At 41.3% G+C, this 20,440-nt stretch overlaps 1 protein-coding gene across 1 annotated transcript in view; it reads right to left on the reverse strand.

Moving 5' to 3' along the window:
* Positions 1–20,440, reverse strand: part of ZNF385D (zinc finger protein 385D) — a 403,342-nt gene that overhangs the window by 8,123 nt on the left and 374,779 nt on the right. Inside the window, exon 5 of the mRNA XM_004385288.2 lies at positions 17,202–17,435. Coding sequence (XP_004385345.1) covers positions 17,202–17,435 — 234 coding nt within the window. The remainder of the gene's footprint in view (positions 1–17,201; positions 17,436–20,440) is intronic.

Below are 20,440 nucleotides of genomic sequence, written 5' to 3' on the forward strand. Positions count from 1 at the left end.
TGATGTTTAGTTATTTATAAAAGCAGATTACTTTTTGTTAAAATAGATCTTTTTTTTTTTTTTTAAATGAAAGTAATACATGCTCTTGGTAGAAAATTCAAAGAGTACAGATCAGTATAAAGTGAAAAGAAAAAGCCTCCCCACCTCTCAACTTCAAGCCCCATGCCTTCAGTAGTGATACATTTTCATGTGTAAACTTCCATAAATGCTTAAACATTAATGATTTTATATTAGGCATCAGTAGGTAAAAAAATACAGGTTGAACATTCCACTTGGTTTACACATGAAACCAGTTCAAGACCAACAGACATGTAAAAGTCCAGTCTGTAAGAAAATGCATAGACGAATTTCTGAAGACATTCATTCCAGTGGACAGTCAGTGAAGAGTTCACCAAATGTGAAGTAACTCAACCCTGATTGCCCATAAACCAAAAAACCAAATCTGATGCTGTCGAGTCGATTCTGAGTGCAAAATTTCTTTTTTATTAGGATAATAAACCACACATCACCCACTATTTCAATCCCTCGTATTATTCATGAATTATAGCACTAGTATTGTGCTGTCCAATAGAAATTTCCATGATGATGGATATGGTCTATATCTGTACAGTCCAATATGGTAGCCATTAGTCATGTACAGCTCTTGTGCACATGAAATTAGGCTCCATCGACTGAGAAACTAATTTTTTAATTAATTTAAATTTAAATAGCCACATGAGGCTAGTGGCTACTGTATTAGATAATACAACTCTAGTATTTAAGTATGCCCTGTATGGCATGTGAAACACTGAGGAGATATTAAGTAGATTTTTGTTTTCATCATTTGTAAAAAATTTAAAGACTACACAACAGCAAAATTGTGATAGGCAATTCTTCACCTTTATTTTCTATCAGACTGAAGCTTACCGTCACCCTAGAAGATGTTTTGATAGGACTGGCAGACAATCTCTGGGACTCAATGAAAATAAGGCCATGAACACAGACCACAGCTGACTGGCTTAAATAAGTGTTTCATACGAAACAAAATTCTAATTATTCTACTCCTGAACACAGAGTCACAAACTAGACGTGGGTTTCTAGAAAGCAATGACTGGGTCTTGCTCATAATTAAATTCTCAGTGTCTGATACATAATAGGTACCAATGAAAATTGGCTGCATTATTAGATATTAGTAAAAATTGATGAACAAACACTGAACTTATTGGTTGGTTGTTTGTTTTCATTTGTAAAAAGAACTTGGACTCTGGAATGGTGTAGGCCAGAATTTACCTCTATAAGATCTGCAAGCTTAATAAATACTTTGCCTCAGTGTTTTCACTGTAAAAAAAGGAAATTATCTGATCTACTGAAGTGGTATATTAAATTTATTGTTCTAAGGACTATTCTTGCACTTCCATGTGGTCAGTAAGTTTTAGTCAATTGTCTTCTTTCTCCTTCTTAACGTTGTTGTTTTTTAAGGAAAAAGTTTAGAAATCCCTAAGTGTTCTAAAATTTAGTAAAGTCCATCCTTTCAACATTGTTTTTTCTGTATATTAAAATGTAGCAAAACTCACTGCCATTGAGTTGATTTCGACTGATAACAACCCAATAAGGCAGAGTAGAACTGCCTCACAGGGTTTCCAAGGCTGAACATCTTTACTGAAGCTGACTGTCACATCTTTCTCCAGGGGAATTGCTGGTGATTTCAAACCACTGACCTCTTGGTAAGCAGTTGAGTGCTTTCCCAGACTTAGCAAGGAGGATAGAATAAGCTCAGTCTAAGGAAAGAAAAACTGGAATGAGCTTAGTGAATATTATCAAATGTTACTATTTCAAAAAACTGCCCAAATTAGTTATGAGCTTTGATTAAAATACATTTCAAAAAAATTTTTTTTCCAGTAATACAGAAAAGTCCCTTAAAATTAGTTTAACAAAGCTTTACATACTAGGGTGTTTTGGGGGAATTTCTTTAAATAAAAAAGGCAAAATACATCTTTTGTAATATTTGTGTCTATAATGTAAGAGTAAAAAGTAGCTTCTAGATCTCCTAAAATTTAAGGAGTTTTAAGCAGTCTTAAGCTGTCTTATGGACACTGCTAGAGTACTCAGAAGAGCTTTCTCTTCCCAAATTCTACGAAGGTTAAAGTAGGGATGCGCCTATCTTAGGCTGTGTTCCCCAGAGAAGCAAAACCAGTGAAGTGCATATGTATATAGATACATATAGAGAGAGATGGAGAGACAGACAGAGAGAGAGAGAGAGATTAGAATCAAGGAAATGGCTCACACAGTCGTAGAGGCTGGAGGTCAGGCTGGAGGCTTCTCCTGACTCATGTAGCTTCAGGGGCTGGTGAACCCAAGATCAGCAGGTCAGAAAGTAGGCCTTGGGATCACAGGCTGCAGAGGCCAATGAATCTCAAGACTGGCAGGTAAGACAGTAGTAGGCCACTGGCTCACAGGCTGTGCAGGCTGACGAATCACAAGATCAGCAGAAAAGCTACTAGGTCAAGTCCCAAGAACCACAGGTCAGATGAAGATCCAGAGACAGCAAAAGCCAGTGAGCTTTGCCAGAAAGTCCACATATATTGGATGCAGGCCACACCATCCAGGAAACTCCCCTTCAATTGGTTGGCTGCTCATAGCAGATCTCATCATGGAAGTGATAACATTATATCAGATCTCATTATGGAGGTGATTACATCATTACACAGCTGCCAAACTACATCAGAACTGCCAAACCACTGAGAATCACAGCCCAGCCAAGTGGACATACAACCTTAACTATAACAGTCCATCCTTTGTCAACTTGGCACCTGTACATATCTCCCTCAACCATACACAATCTCTAAATAAAGACAACTGTAAAGTCATACTTGTGCCTAAATGGTACAACAAAACATGCGTGCAACAGAAAACATACTAGCCCTGTTTACATCTTATATTTTATAAATGAAGAAAACAAAAATATTTGATGCACACATACGAGTAAAAAATACTCATAACAATTACAGTCCTCATTTCTGCACCTGGTCACATGATCGTAGCTGGTATTTAGAACTACTTTCTTTCATCATCCATTCCGTAGTCCCTTTACCCTCAGCAAGCACCTCAGCTGGTCATGGATCTTTGCCTGGTGGGGTGACCCAAACCTCTATTTCTGAAGAGTCTGGGCCATTAGTAGTCATACTGTAACTGGATTGCTGCAGTTGAAATCAACTCCACGGCAACAGGCTTGGTTTGATTTGGTTGGTTTTCCATTGACTTTAATCACAGGGCATGGAAGTACTAAGAGATGTCCTAAGAGGTTCCCTGTATTCCAGACACACTCTTCCGTACCTGCATTAAATACTATCAATGCAATTTCCTCTTGGTAATAGGATCTATCACACCAGTCAATACAGTAACTCCCTTTCTGCCTGTTGATCCAGAGGCATGAGGAACCCAAAGTGTCAGGGTGGCATTCTTAACTTCCAGTTCAATGGAAATCAGTGTTGTGTCTCCTGGTGGGAGCATTCCTTCCTTTGGAACTAAGACCTCCAGACCCGCAGAGCACAGGGTCAAGGGGACAAGAAGCAAAAATTTTTCAAGTGGGTCACTAGGGGTAATAGTGACTGGTGCCACTCCCATTTCCACCCCTTGATTCCTGGACCCATGAATCCTGGCTATGGGAGAAAGAGCACATACAGCCTCCTGGATAACATTGCCCCAACCCTGCAAGGTATTGCTACCTAGCTAGCACTATAATTGTGTCTTTTGGAGGCCATTCCATCATTCTATCAAACCAGCTGCTTCAGGATGATGGGAAACATGGTAAAACCAGTGAAGTTCATGAGCATAGGCCCATTGCCACACTTCATTTGCTGTGAAGTGAGTCCCTTGATCAGAGGCAATGCTGTGTGGGATACCATGACGGTGGATAAGTCATTCTGTAAGTCCATGAGTGGTAGTTTTGGTAGCATTCTGTGCATGGAAGGCAAATCCATATCCAGACTAAGTGTCTATTGCAGTAAGAACAAAACACTGCCCTTTCCATGATGGAAGTGGTCCAATGTAATCAACTTGCCACCAGGTTGCTGGCTGATCACCTCAAGGGATGGTGCCATATCGGGGACTCAGTGTTTGTCTCTGCTGCTAGTAGATTGGGCACTCAGCCAAATCAGCCTTCATGAGTGGAAGCCCATGCATAACTTCCATCCTTGCCACCACGGCCCTTTTGTTCATGAATCCACTGGGCAATGACGGGAGTGGTTGGGGAAAGAGGATGACTGGTTTCAACAGAACGCATCATCCTATCCACTTGATTGTTAAACTCCGCCTCTGCTAAGGTCACCCTTTGGTGAGCATTCACATGAGACACAAATATTTTCACTTCTTTGGCCCATTCAGAGAGGTCTATTCACACACCTCTTCCCTATACCCCCTTGTCACCAATTTTCCAATCATGTATGTACCTTCCAAATCCCTAACCATCCAGCCAAACCATTGGCTACAGCCCATGAATCAGTATACAATTGCACCTCTGGCCATTTCTCCTTCCATGCAAAGTGAAAAATCAGGTGTACTGCTTGAAGTTCTGCCCATTAAGAGGATCTCCCTTCACCACTGTCCTTCAGGGAGGTCCCAGAAAGGGGCTACAGTGCTGCTGCTGTACACTTTCAAGTGGTGCCTGCATATCACGCAGAACCTTCTCTAAACCATGCGTGAGTTTTCTGGTCCTCAGTCAACTGATCATAATGAACTCCCAGTCAGGCCATAGGTGCAAAATGGGAGAAGGAAGATAATGTAACAGGAGTGGAGACTATGGGTATTTGGGCCACTTCCTCATGCAACTTACTTTTGTCTTCAGGTCCTGCTCAAGCCCAATCTCATAAATACCACTTTCATTTAATAATGGAGTGCTGTTGTGCATGTTCAACTTTATCACTCTGTGGGCCAGACAACAACCATCTCATGATGGGCAGCTCAGGCCGCATGGTGACTTGGTGGCCCATGGTTAAGCATTCAGTCTCTACTAAGGCCCAGTAAAAAGCTAAAAGCTGCTTCTCAAAAGAAGAGTAGTTATCTGCAGAGGATAGCAGGGCTTTGCTTCAAAATCCTAAATGTCTGCGCTATGATTCAACAATAGGGGCCTGGCAAAGACTCCAAATAGCATCTCTATCTGCCACTGACACTTCAAGTACTATTGGATCAGCTGGATCATATGGCCCAAGTGGCACAGCTACTTGCACAGCAGCCTGAACCTGTTGCACAGCCACCTGAGCCTGTTGCACAGTCTTCTCTTCTTCTGGGCTCCACTGAAAACTAGCAGCTTTTCGAGTTACTTGATAAATATGCAGCAGTAGCACACCCATAGGAGGGATATGTTGCCTCTAAAATCCAAAGAGGCCCATCAGGCATGGTGCCTCCTTTGTAGTTGTGGGAGGGGCCATGCAATAGCTTATCTTTCACTTTAAAAGGAGTATCTCAACATGCTCCACACCACTGGACTTTTAGAAACTTCACTGACATGGAAGGCGACTGAATTTTTGTCGGATTAATTTCCCACCCTCTAATACGCGAGGTCTCATGGCACAGTGGTTAAGCATTAGGCTGCTAACCAAAAGGTTGGCAGTTCGATTCCACCAACTGCTCCTTTGAAACCCTATGGAGAAGTTCTACTCTGTCCTTTAGGGTCACTATGAGTTGGAATCAACTCGATGGCAATGGGTTAGGTTTTAACACACAAATGTTTTACCACTAAGTCCAGTGTCATTGGCACTTCTTCCTTGCTAGGTCCATTCAACATAATTTCCTCAATGTGATGGACCAGTGTGATGTCTTGTGTAAAGGAAAGGCGATCAAGTTCCCTGAGGATAAATTATTACTTAGGGCTGGAGAGTTGGTATACTGTGAGGTAGAACAGTAAAGGTATATTGCTGTCCTTGCCAGCTGAAGGCAAACTGCTTCTGATGGTCCTTTGAAACAGGTATAGAGAAAAAGGCATTAGCTGGATCAATAGCTGCATACCAGGTACCAGGAGATATATTAATTTGGTCAAGCAATGAAACTATATCTGGAACAGTAGCTGCAATTAGAGTCACCACCTGGTTAAGTTTTTGATAATCCACTGTCATTCTCCAAGCTCCATCTGGTTTTTGCACAGGCCAAACAGGAGAGTTGAATGGGGATGCGGTGAGAATCACCACCCTTGCATCCTTCAAGTCCTTGATGGTGGCAGTAATCTCTGCAATCCCTCCAGAAATGTGGTATTGCTTTTGGTTTACTATTTCCCAGGTAGGAGCAGTTCTAATGGCTTCTACTTGGCTTTTCCTACCATAATAGCCCTTACTCCATTTGTCAAGGATCCAGTGTGGGGGCTCTGCCAGTTGCTGAGTCTATCTATTCCAATTATGCATTCTGGAACTGGGGAGACCACTACAGGATGAGTTCAAGGATCCACCAGACCCAGTGAACCAAACCTGAGCTAAGACTCCATTAATAATCTGACCTCTATTTGCTTGCACTCTGACTGGTGGGCCACAGTGATGTTTTGGGTCTCCTGGAATAAGCATCAGTTTAGAGCCAGTATCCAGTAATCCCCAAAAAGTCTGATTACTTCCTTTTACCCAAACAGTCACTCTTGTAAAAGGCTGTATATCCCTTGGATAAGGTTGGGAGAAAGATTAACAGTATAAATTTTTGACAGTGTAGTGGGGTCCTTCCTCAAAGGGACCTGCTCTCCCCTTCATTCAAGGGGTTGTGGGTCTGTAAACTGGCTCAAATTTGGGAATTGACTGAGAAGCCATGACTCTATTCTGGTGATTCCAGTTAGACTGATGTTCACTTGACTTAGAATTCTTCTGCTTGTATAGATCAAGTAAATATTTAAAAGATTTCCAATCTATGCCACTCCTAGGGACACCAACACTAAGTAGCCAATGCCATAAGTTCACATGAGTCAGACTTTTCTGATTACTGCTTTGACTCCACTGTCCATTATGATAACCACGTCTACCTTGTTTGTATTGATTGCCACCACTTGGCCCCTACCACCACGTGGTCCCATCATCCCCATTGTAGTTAGGTGTCTTCATTCAGTTAGGACAGTTCCCACTGTCAAATCTGACTTAGATAAAATAGCAATCACAGCAGTCTTCAAGGATGCTGGGGCTCCCTTTGCAAATTTGTTCCTCACCGTTGTGTAAAAAGTATGTCCTCTGGGCACTCCATGCGTGGGTCTGTGAGTCTAATCTGATAAAACCACTCTAACACGTCAATTTCCCTAAGCCTTTGGATTCCTTCTTCTATAGTATACGAAGGCAGGTCTGGCACTTCAGCTTGATTTAGTGTGGGGCACCGCATAATACAAGCTTCAGTGAACCAATCCTTTCCTATTCTCTCAAGCTGAAACACTGAATGAAGAATCTGTGCTTAGTGGTCCCATATTGATAAACTCAGACCGAACAAACTTTATGTTCCTTGCACCATTATCCTACACCCTTAATAGCCATTCCCACACATATTCTCAGGTTTGTGTTTGTACATATCAGAAAAGTGTAACAGTTCTTTTGGAGTATAGCATACCTCCTCCTGGGTCACACTTTGTACTTCACTTTTTGGGGCTCACTGGGACTTAAGTCTAGTTATAAGCCTACAAGCAAAAATGGCTGGTGAGTATGTGTTCTGATAATATTTAGTAACATCTTGTAAGCCATCTACCTCAGGTGATGCCCCAGGCAATGACTTAGATGCCTTCCCAGGGAAAGACTGAGACAAAGGCTCTTCAGACACAGTTGGGCTAACCTCATCAGATGGGGCTGGTGGGGCTAATGGTTTTACTGGGGAGGGTGGTTTAGCAGACAAAGATGGACTAATCTCTTCAGATGGGAGTGAGAAGGCTGGTTCTGTTGGCAGGAGTGATACAAAGGAATTTAGGGGCTCAGTGTCCCCAGCTTATTGATTATCTGCCAATATGTTCCTATCTCAAGTTTCTGGATCCCATTTCTTCCCCATCAATGCCCTTACTTTAACTTCAGACACCATTCGAGTTTGGGAATTCAACTGGTGTTGTAATTTAGCCACTCTTAGGATAAGACTCTTGGCTTGGTTTTCAGCAACATCAGCTCTGTTACTACAATAAGTCATCCTTTCAAGGCACAAGTGGAAATTTTGAGGTCGTTTATATGGCACTTGAACTGTGACTATGAAGCCCTGAGCTCATCTCTTTCTTTCACCACTTTGTCTAGCGAAAGTGGGACCAACCAACCAGCTTCTTTATACTTTGCATTCTGACAAAATTATAGAAAGGCATCAAACATGCAGTCACCCAGAACCTCGCCTCTCACCAATACTTGATCTATTGGTGGTGATATTTTGCATATTTCTATTGCCACCTCAAGCCATGGATTAGCAGTGCCCTCTTTACCACTGGAAGCAGAGTCATCAACATCTTTAAGATTAACCAGACTTGAGAACCAATTTAGAAAACTCATCATTACAGTTTTGTTTCTCTAGAATCACTCTTACTACCAAGTATCTTAGGCTGGATTCTCTAGAGAAGCAAAACCAGGGAAGTGTACATATATGTGTATGTATATGTGTGTGTATATATATATACATATACACACACACACACACGCATATATATATATACACACACACACACAGAGAGAGAGAGAGAGAGATTTACATCAAGGAAATGGCTCACACGGTTTTAGAGGCTGGAAAGTCCCAAGTCCGTGGGTCAGGCTGGAAGATTCTCCTGACTCATGTAATTGCAGGGGCTGGCGAACCCAAGATTGGCAGATCAGACAGCAGGCCTCAGGCTCACTGGCTAAAGAGGCCGATGAATCCCAAGATCAGCAGGTAAGATGGCAGGCCGCTGGCTCATAGGCTGCAGAGGCTGATAAATCCCAAGACTGGCAGGTAAGACTGTAAGCTTCTGGCTCAGTGGCTTTGGAGGCTGACGAATCCTAAGATTAGCAGGTAAGCTGCTAGCTCAAGTCCCAAGAACTGGAGGTCAGATGAGGATCCAGAGTGAACAAAAGCCAGTGCCAGTGAACTTTGCCAGAAAGTCCACATATATTGGATGCAGGTCACACTTCCAAGGAAACTCCCTTCCAACTGATTGGCTGCTCATAGCAGATCTCATCACAGAGATGACTGCATTACACCAGATCTCATTACGGAGGTGATTATATCATTACCTAGCTGTCAAACCCCATTATGACTGCCAAACCACTGTTCTCAGCCAAGTGGACACACAACCTTACCCATCACAGCCCCTGTTCAAATCCTGTAACTTCCTATGTTATAAAATACACATCAAATTAGCTGCAACTTCAAATGGTTACACATTAGTGAAAAATAAAAAGAGAAAGCATGTTAAAGAACACAGTTGACCCCTGCATAATACCAGCATCAGCTCAGCTGTGGTTATACCAGTAATGTGCCATATTTATCCTAACAAGGTGTCATATGGCCTCTGACTCCTTTAAAAAAAAAAAAAAGAGAGAGAGCATGAAATGAAACCCAGAGAGGACAAGTGACTTGCCCAGGTTCACAAAGAGAAGTTATTTGCAAATCTGAAGGTAGAAATTAAGTCTGAACACTTCTAGTTCATTCCACTGTACCATACCACAGGCAGTGCTTAATGGAAGTAATATTCTCAAAATGGGTTTACAGTCAGTTGTTGGGGATTAAGAATGTATTTCCCAAGATTAAAAGAAAAACATGTTTTGAAAGATCGTTGGCATCCCACAAGCAGCTCACAGATGCATAAGTCCACAGTCATAGTGCCATAGGCCCTATTTTGTGTGTATGATGTGTTTTTAAAGGGGAAAAAATCATTTAGAATTACACTTTGAATGTAGGAGATACATCTCACCACCCTGCAGCCTGGTTTCTCTTGATCAAAATTTCCTTCAAACCTGGAATCCTGGAAAGAAAAATCCAATCTTATAGAAAACAGAGATGTCTTTTGCAGTTATAGTGGAGGTTCAGGGGGTTGCATGCAGAGTACCAAGGATGGGGCAGTGACTGTAGTCTGCTTGGGAGCATTTAAAGAGAAATTAGAAAACAGTAACACAACGGACTTAAAAAACGTCTGTCTGCTTTCCACTAATATCATAACCTGGCAACTCTAAATAATGTTACTGATAAACGACTACCCTCTAAAGAATATCTTGGTAGTCTAGGTTCTAAACGAAGGGGCCCTAGTGGTGCAATGGTTAAGTGCTTCCTGCAAACTGAAAAGTTGGCAGTTCTAACCCACCCAGCCACTCCGAGGAAGAGAGACCTGATGATCTGCTCCTGTAAAGGTTACAGCCTAGGAAATCCTAGGCAGTTCTACTCTGTCATACGGCGTTGAGACGAGTTGGAAATTGATTTGACAGCACCTAACAACAACAGGTTCTAAATAACTGATGGGGCCATTGCTGAGTTTTAGTATTTGTTAAATTAGCACAGTTTTATTACTTACCTTATAATAAACATCATAATCTACATGGAAGTTTATTTGTGGAGTTCTCCATTATGGAGCCCTGGTTTCGCAGTGGTTAAGAGCTCAGCTGCTAACGAAAAAGCTGGCAGCTCGAGTCCACCAGCCTCTCCTTTGCAACCCTATGGGGCAGTTCTACTCTGTCCTACCAGGTCGCTATGAGTAAGAATTGACTCGATGGCAAAGGCTTTGGTATTTTGGAAGGGCATAGTTTGTGCGTTCAATCCCTGTGGTACTACATATTTTTAAATGTACACAGTACATTATAAACAATGATCGCACAGTGATCGTGAAGATGAAACAGAATTCAATTCTGACATTCTCTGTGATCACTTGAAGTTTTTATGCTTAAAATAAAACAGTAAAACAGAGTGTCAACTGTAAGGGTAAAATTTTTGTTTGGGAAATGCAAATTTTAAGTCATATATGAAATATTTGATTGAATTTGAAAAAAAAATCTCTCTCTAAACTTGAATTTTATTCAGCCTTTCAAATTAATTATTTGTTTTAAAACCAAAGAAGGAATCAAGAAAGTAACTATTATTACTGGCTATTGCATGATTATTACTGAAAATAATTTAGGCTGTCAAGTAGAGTCTGTACAAACCTGGTGGAGAGTTTAGGAATAAAGATGTGTGTGGTGTGTAGTGGTTCTCAAACTTCGGTGTGTATCAGTCTCCTGGAGAACAAAAAAAAAGAACACAAGGGCCTAGGTTCATTTGCATAGCATAGGGCCTGGGCCTTTATATTTTTACCACGTATACCATGTTCTCCGGGTGATCCTAACACCCACCAAAGTCTGAGAACCACTGTATAGAAGCTAGGAGCATAGGCTTTGGAGTGAAGCCTCTCCTCGGTTTCCTCCTACCGTACTGGCTTTGGGCTACTTTAGACACACCTCCCCTACATGACCTCTAAATGTTAGCATGCCCACACTGGTTTCCTAAGGCCTGTATCAAGATCTGATCCCTAAAAACCCTCATTTAGTTCTACGGCTTTACATAGCATGTATATGAAGATGGCTCCTAAAATTTATCTCCAGCCTTGATATCTCCCAGAATTCCAGATTCATCTATCAATCTCTACCCTGGATATGTCATAGACAACTCAGATTGTAGATCTCAATACACAACCCTTCATCCTGTATAACCTATCAGACAAATCGACTGTTCCCAAGTCTTCCACACATAAATGGCACCAAATTCCATACAAAAGAAAAACAAAAAGCTGGGAGTTATTTTTTATTGCTCTAATTCTTTTACTCCTAGGCCTGATCATAACATTTGGGAGTTCCAGGACAAGAAAACAAATAGAGGCCCACATAACATATGTCAAATAATAGAAAGTAATAAATCATATTTTAAAACTATTAAATAAGGTATGTTATATTCTTCTACCTTGATAAATATACCTTAATAGTGACTAGGAGGGCAGGTTCACATTTGCTATTGTTGGACTCCTTGGAGTTCGATACATGAAGCTGGTATGTTCTATTCTTCTCACCCTGGCTCTGTTCAGCACCTCAAGGGGGCTAGTAAGCATACAGGTGAGTATCCCACCCACGCATCCACAGCAGCCCTGTGACCACGTGCCTTCAGACCAGGCATGCGCACACTAGGGTTACAGCCCACACTCTGGAGGACTGACTCAGAAAACAGGTCCACACAAGCCCTGGAAATTGGTTTGGGGCCTCTGGTGAGGGAATTACGGTGTCCTGGAACCACCAGTTGCTGTTGAGTTGATTCTGACTCATGGTGACCCCATGTGTGTCAGAGTAGAACTCTGCTCCATAGGGTTTTCAGTTGCTGATTTTCAGAAGTAAATCATCAGGCCTTTTTTAACATGGCGCCGTTTGATAGATTTAAACCTACAATCTTTCCATTAGCTGCCAAGTGTGTTAACCATTTGCACCACCCAGAGACTATGGCCTAGAACAGAGGTAAGCAAACTATGGCCTGTAGGCCAAATCCTGCCCCTGCCTACTTTTATAAATAAAGTTTTATTCAAACACAACTGTGCCTATTCAATTACACATTTTCTATGGCTGCTCTCTCGCTACAACAACTGAGTTAAGTAGTCATGATAGAGACAGTATAACCTGCAAAGCCTAAAATATTTTCCCTATCTGGCTCTTCACAGAAAATGTTTTTTGACCCCTAGCCGAGAAGGGAGGGTGTTGGCTCCAAGAATGCCCATCCTCTTGGTTCTGTGGATTCCTCATCCATGGGGAGGAGCACAGTCAGTAGAGGGCTAGAGCAGAGGCCCTAAGGGGCAGACCCACTGCAAGGGGCCTCTCACTCAAGTTTATGCAGGTACAGATTGTGCATGGTACAAATGGTACCCCTACGTCCAATCTAGCAGCAAGTCCTGCCAACCTTACCTCCAAAGATCCCAAATCTTTTCATTTTCACATCCAACATCCTGATCCAAGCCACAATATTCACATCCCTACTTGCATCTTTGTACCTTCCACTCCGTTTTCCACCTTGTTTTCCTCTCTTGTTCAAATTTGTCCAATGAATTCCCATCAGCTTAACAATAAAACCCAAACTCCTGCCTTACAAATTCCTCTAGCATCTGACCCAAACCTGCTAGTCTAATCTTATTTTAAATACTCATCTTCTGTCCACTTATCTTTGGCCTCACAGCCCTTGTGTGAAATCATTCCCACCTCAAGGCCTTTACATTACCCTTTGCAGCCACCTGGATGATTTTCACATGGTTGTTTACTTCTTCTCATTCATTTGTCAACTTAAACTCCATAGCACGTATCAGTCTCTTGTCATTTATTTATTTGTTTGCACATTTATTCCTTGTCTAACCCCTCCCCCAACACAAGAATGCAAACTCACCTGTCGTGTTCAACACTGGTTCCCAAGGGTTTGGTACGTATATATTTAGTGAATGATTAAAGCTTATTTTTCATTTCTGCAAAAGGGATAATACTTGCATGTAATAGGATAATTGTGGCCTTTAAATAAGACAATGTGAATAAAGCTCTTAATGGAAAGCTGCTGTGTAATAACATTTCCAAAAATAGTTTGAAAGTGTAGCTTTTTTATGCACAGGTATGTGTTGCTTAACATCCACAACAGGCTCTGTGAAACAGGACGTTATTTGATTTGGTGTTGTGCGAACAATGTGTTATATACAGGAGAGAGGCACGCAGGACAGTCACCGGCCGCCGTGCGAGCAGTCTGTGTGAAAATTTTGGCTCCGCCACCACCATTCCTGCATGGTCACCTCCGGGTCTCCAAGAGCCGTGCCTGGCCCCCTCTCGCCCACCCTCTAAGGCAACTCACTGTCCAGCCAGCTGTCTCCTGGCCCGCCTGCCACTGGCTCCCTTCTCTTCCTTCCCCACCCTACTTAACAGGCTTTGAACTCTTCCAGCCCCACCGGCCCTCGGCCCTCCTCCGCCTCCTACTCTGCACTCCCGGGGCCACCTTTCCTGCTCCTCCTCCCACTACCGCCACACTGTAGGAGAAGCCACAGCCTTGGGCCAGGCGTTATGAGCAGGGTGCCCAGGCCAAGTGGGGCAGCATCCTCGGCAGGGTATCCCCTGGGTAGCTCGAGCAGCGTCTGCACAGTCCCTGCCTGAGGCGAGCACCGAGGGACAGGCAGCCTCCAAAGGGTGCCAGGACCCTCTCCCCCTGCTGCCCCAGAGCTTGGGCCGGGCGGACGCAGTCCGGGAGAGCTAGTGTGAGATAGACAGGATCACTGTACTAAGCAAAGTACATCCACTACGTCCCATTCCCCGATTGGGATTTCTGAACTCTACTATAAACTTATGGGACTATGGACATACATGTAGTCAGACGTTTCCCTGAATGGACATTAAGTGGTGCATACCTGTATCTATATATTTTTCTAGAGCACCTTCTGCGTGTCTAACATCCTAGCCCAATCAGTTCTCTGCCCATATCCCCTCAATCACTTTAGTACTTGCTTCCAACTTCCAACTTCCACACCCACATGCCTTTTCCCAGCGTTTTGTCTGGCTGTTGGAACCACTCCGCTATCCAAACAGCAGGCCAGAAGGGCCAAGGAATTAACCTTCTCCAAGAGTGGTTCTCAACCGATGACTAATACAAGTTGATGAGAGTTGGCGTTTAAATACTTTGGCTCATTGCCTCTTTGGTGGGATAATCCCGAGGCGTGTTTCTCATTGGATTATGCTCCATTTGCCCATGTTGGAACTGGCTAAATGATGTACCTTGCATTGGCTGCCTTCCCTTCCCTGTTTCGCTTTCTCACTCCCCTAACCTGTTTGCTTCCCCAAAAAACTACTTGCACTCATATCCTTTTATCAGAGACTGCTTCTGAGGGAACCTAAACTAAAACACACCACAATACTCCGACGACAAATTTGTCAGTGGCTAAGAGCTTGACTGCTAACAAACATGTCAGCAGTAAATCCACCAGCCGATTCTTGGAAACCCTTTGAGGCAGTTCTACTCTGTCCTGTAGGGTCGCTATGAGTCGGAATCAATGCGACAGCAATGGGTTTGGTTTGGTTATTTGGTTACTCCTATTTTTGACAGGAGAGTGCACATACATAGAGCCTCTCTCATGTACACTCGTCCTTTTAGTTTCCCCATATCAGATTCTAAGGGAGTGGTACAAAGGAAGCCAGTGTACAAGTGGCACTTGTTTGGATACAGGGAGGATTGCATTTATATTCACCTTCATTTAGAGGAAGCTCCAGACCCAATGAGCCTTCCAGCACTGTTCTAGTAACAAATAACAGGGCTGAACCTGGTGATCAAAAAGCGCTGGCAAAGGGCAGTTGAAGAGCACCCATGTGTGCATCTTTTCTTCTTCCTTTGCCACTTTCAGTCCTAAAGTGCTCGCTAGTGCAAGGCTAGGGTGAGGTCTAAAATGAGCATTACTCTAGGGACCATCGGGTGGGTACTTTCCAAACCAAAAAGGTTCTCTGATGCAGGAACTACAGGTATAAGCAAATCACCAGGTTGGAGAGATGGAGGGTGGCCATGGTCTACCAGGCTGAAAGGTGGGAGGGGACACTTCTACCAACAGATTCAAGTAAGGGTAACAACTACATTCACCTCCTTAAACTCTCAGATGATATCATCTGAATTATTCTTGCTCTGCCTGCAAAAAACTTGAGATTTTTTTCTTCCAAAAAACTACCACCTCCCAGGGCCCAGATACAATAAATCAGAATCCTTAGGTGAATATATTTTTAAAGCTTCACAAGTAATTCTGACACACAAACCCATAGGATCAGAGTATGAAAAATGTTCACCTCTTGTGACATTATCAAATAAGTAACTTCTCTTTTGTTTCTTAACCAAAGGTTTCTGATAAGAATTTAGAATGATCCCCAAATTCTTGGTAACTCCAGCCTCAAAGGGCATGGTTTTGTTATCTGTCAAAGTTGATCCTCCCTCAGAATGACTGTGTTTCTGTCGCTATGTGGAATGATCAAGTAGTCTTGAGAAATAAATGGATGTTCAATGACGTCTATGACCTCCCAAGTATCTTATATTCAGTGAGAATGTACTGAGTAAACACTTGGCAAATCTGCATGGTATAGATATTCATTTGCAGCCAGATGCTTTTCTGTGTTTCTCAGACCTTGAACTCATGCACTTACACTGACTGAAAACAATGTTGTACGCAGGAGGAAGATATGTGCTGAAGGAATTGTTCTCCATCTGCAATTACGCCCTTAGAATTTTGGAGTCAATACTTGAATATTACTAGTGCAGCACAGTGATTGGTTCCTGACTCAGTCAATACACTGCTTCAGTATTAACTCAGGGTATGATTCACAAATGATTCTTTTTCTGCTGTAATTGCTGATAGAGTCCTGGCAATGAATCCAGTCTTTAGAGACAAGCTGATCTTGGGCCAAAAGGCTGGATATAGTCTAAGGTGGAACATATATACATATATATGTATGTACGTGTGTGTGTGTGTTTGTTTGTGTGTGTGTGTGTGTGTGTGTGTGTGTGTGTGTGTGTGTGTAGAGAGAGGAGTGAATACAGCTGGATGGAGCCAAAATACACTGGGAAAGTATTTCATCCTGGCTTATCGGCATTTTCTGTTACGCTATATTAAAGTTTAGTGTTTAAGTCAGAGAGACCTTGGCTTGAGTCATGGCTCTTTCATTTAATCGTTCACTTGCCTTCTCTGAGCTTCAATCAAATGAGAACAGTATCTTTAGGTTGTCAAGAAGAGTAAATAAAATAATACCTACAGAGATCATTGCTCAGTGGCTGTATATACTACTTTTAGTTTCCCCATATCAGTTTAATTGTTTATGTCATACAGACTTAGCCCAGGCAACGTTATTTGCCATAAAAACCATAATAGGGGTGTTATAACCAAAAGTACATGGAGCTATCCAACAAATTTTACAACTATATTATGGGTACAACTTTAGGAAACTTCATGTAGAAGTAAATGCATAGAAGTAAATAAAAACTAGAAATCATATCAATGTAAAACATATATTTTAGAATTATATTTACTTTATCTCCTAATGTTTAATAAACACACACGCACAGCCATATACAACACGGCCTGTAAGCCCTGGAAATGCTCCCTTGCCCCCATGTCAATGACATTTTGCTGTCATTCGTATTTTTCAATTGTTAATAAATTCCATGTAATAATTGCCAGTTTTCTGCCACCCCTCTGTCCCCTGCTGCAAAAGATCTAATCTATTCAGAGTAAGATAATTGCAGAGCTGTTGAGACAGAAAAGAATCACTGCATCTCACCACTGTTGTGCGCCTCCAGCTGCGAGGCTGAGTTGACAGCAACCTTGCAGAGTGAACAGTAAAGAAGCCGTTTTGCCTTTTCTTCCTCAGTCTCCGTGGAAGGACACGAGCTATTGCCAGTGGCTGTCGTGGGGCTTTTTTCTACTTTAGAGGTGATCTCTGTTGTCGTAACACTGCTTTTGCGAATTTCCACAGTTGTCGTCGTTGATATTGCTGGTGGCCCTGTGGTACTGTCTGCATTCAAAATAGCACAAGAAAGAGAAAAACAAAAAACAGTGGTTTTACCTTCTCCTATTTGGAAATGTATCACTACTACTACATCCTGCTGATAATGAAAAGAGCAGCTAGCAATTGCTGCTTTGCTTATCTACTAGGTGTCCATCATTTTATATGGAAATTTATATAGATGATCACATTTGCTTTTATATACTGACATAAACATTCAGGCGATTCTAGAATATATACACAAATACGCTCGTAAAATATTCTAGGTAGTAAATACACATACTCACAAATTTCTCTTATGAACATATGACCTTAGTAAAACAATATTTATAAAGTATTGTACTATCTATATATACACTTATTTCTATACTGGTGGCCTTTTAAAAAATAAAATAGAAGATAAATATGCTTAAGATACTTTTATTTACTACTCATCTATTTTCTTTACTACTCATCTATTTTCTTTCTAAATTTCTTTAATTATAAAAATAGTTTCTAATCCATTTGTAAATATTTGTACAAAATAAAATATAACCCTGATGTCATATTGCTTTGTCCAGATAAGCAGTTCAGAAAATCCTTGTCCCTATATACAGAGCTGCATATTCAACACCAGGTACAAAAACCATCAATACCCAAATCAGCGGAATTCTAGTCCAGCATATTTACTAAATGCATGCTTTATACCAGGCTATGTGCAGGGAATTTGCAACATGAGTACTAAAACAACAATAGTCACTATTCACAGGGAATTCACAGACTGGTCTCACCATGTTATTAACACATCATTTCAAGAGTCTGATGAGCATGAAAGCATTGATGCACTGTAACTCTATAGCCCTGCTGGCTCGAAAGTACAATTGTAAATCTGGAGAGGTCAACCTCCAATGTGAAACTACCCAGTCCTAACTTCCCATGAGTACGCAACAGCTCTCCTCCCAAATGATCACAACTGTGACATGATATTAGCAATGTCTGCCATTCACAATCATAAATTGCAAATGAGCTATATGTTCATGTCCTAGCTACTCTTATGCTACTTTTTTCTATTTTCTGGCTAGTTCTTGACTTCCTGTTCAAAATACTCCCAGGCTGCCTTTCCCAGGGGCAGCTGCTCTTGGAACTGTTTCTCATTCCATATGCTGCTATGTTCACTCTTCAGTGAAAAGTTCAGTATAAATGGATGGGGCAGTGGGTATCAAGAGCAGTGGTCTTCCTGCAATGCAGTGTTGTCCGCATAAATGCTTCCTTCCATTAGCTCATTATCATCAAGAGTTCACTGCTGCTAGCGGCTGCTTTTTAACACGGATATTCCTTTCACCTAGGGATAGAGTTTGGGATATGTGCAAGGCTATTTATTGCTTTCCATAAATATGGCATCAGAAGCTCTAGTCAATAAGAAGAGAAATGGGCTCTTGTTGAGAGCTGTTGTATAAGATAATTTATCTGGATCTTATTTCCTTTACCTGACACTTCATACACTTTTGATCACTTATTTAGCTGCTAAGATCACCAAGTATCCTTCAGTGTCATGTAGAATATCCACCATGTTAATATGTATATACACACACACACACACACACATACATACACACACACACAGCTAATCAAAGACTTTAATGGCTAGAAAACAAAAATAAAAATAAAATTACTCTAATATCTCAATCTGCCGTCAAAATACATTTGTTCCCTTGAACACTGGAAAATCCACTTCCTGATTAATTCTTTATTGACCACTAAGGTACTAATATTAAAATGTCAGGTAATAGACAGAAAACATCTCTGAGAACCTAGAGATAGCATAAAACGAAATGACTATTTTAAGATGCTCCCGTAGCTGTTCATTGCCCCCAATAAACCAGACCAGAAATGACCGTCTGTATATATGCGACTGTGCATAATTAACAAATGACCAGTTAATTTGCTAAGTGCTTTATATATTGTATTTCATTTAACTGTCACACTAACCTGTGCAAATGAGGACATTCAGGAAGTTAAGGAAATTTCCTAAGGTCACAAAGGTAGACTATCGTAAGCTAGAGCAAAACATTTCATGGAATAAGGAAATCAGGGATTTTGGGGAAAAAAAAAAAAGTTGTGAATAATACTCTCATCTTTGACTATGATTCTCCATAGTAAGGTCACTAGCAGTGGTGGGCTAAAACCACTGAACTATTCCTAAGATCAGCTCTACGGGGAGTGACAATTGTAAATACAGACATTGCATTTAAACTGATTGTGGCCACACACGGAAGTCAGAGTATGATAGTGTGGGTATTTATTTCATTGAAATCCGTCGTGGTAAGGATACCCTATTCTAACAGCTTTTCCTCTGGATTGACAATGTTTATTTTATGGCTTGATCTGGAAAGTGTACATAGCGTTGATCACAGTAATCCCAAGCTAACTTTTCTATTTATAGTGAAATTTGTTAACAAAAGAATACAATAAATAAAACCATAGATCACCCAATCCCTGTAACAGCTACATTAGTGTCTCTCATGATCTCAGAGGATAATGTACATTATACCAAAGACGCCGCTAGATTAGAGACACCAGATTGTCTATGCCTATGTCTATGCTTAGTAAAGTATTAACATTTCTTAAGGCAAGTCCCCTGCACGAGACAGGCTTAGGGGAATTAATATCAAAATGCTTAACTCCAGCGTTTCTACTTTGTAGCAGCACACTTTTGACCACATAGCTAAGCATAGATTTGTTATTTTCTTAAGCTTGGCATTAAGTTGAAAGAAATATGAACAGTCCTATTTTTCATTTGAAATTTAATATACAGATCTTGACTCCATAAAGGTAGGATTACTATTAATTTATAATACGACATCGATTTTCACTTCTGTCTTTTTTTTCAATCCGTGATAGTCTTTTTTTTTTTTTAACCAAAAAAGTAAGGTATATTTTAAGATTATGCTGTATTCAAAGAGAATCAACTATTTTATACATTGCAGACAAGAACTACATACATATCAAAGAGATTTTCCTTAATATACCTTAAA

The sequence above is a fragment of the Trichechus manatus genome, unplaced genomic scaffold (assembly GCF_000243295.1).
Source record: "Trichechus manatus latirostris isolate Lorelei unplaced genomic scaffold, TriManLat1.0 scaffold00136, whole genome shotgun sequence".
Lineage (NCBI taxonomy): Eukaryota > Metazoa > Chordata > Mammalia > Sirenia > Trichechidae > Trichechus > Trichechus manatus.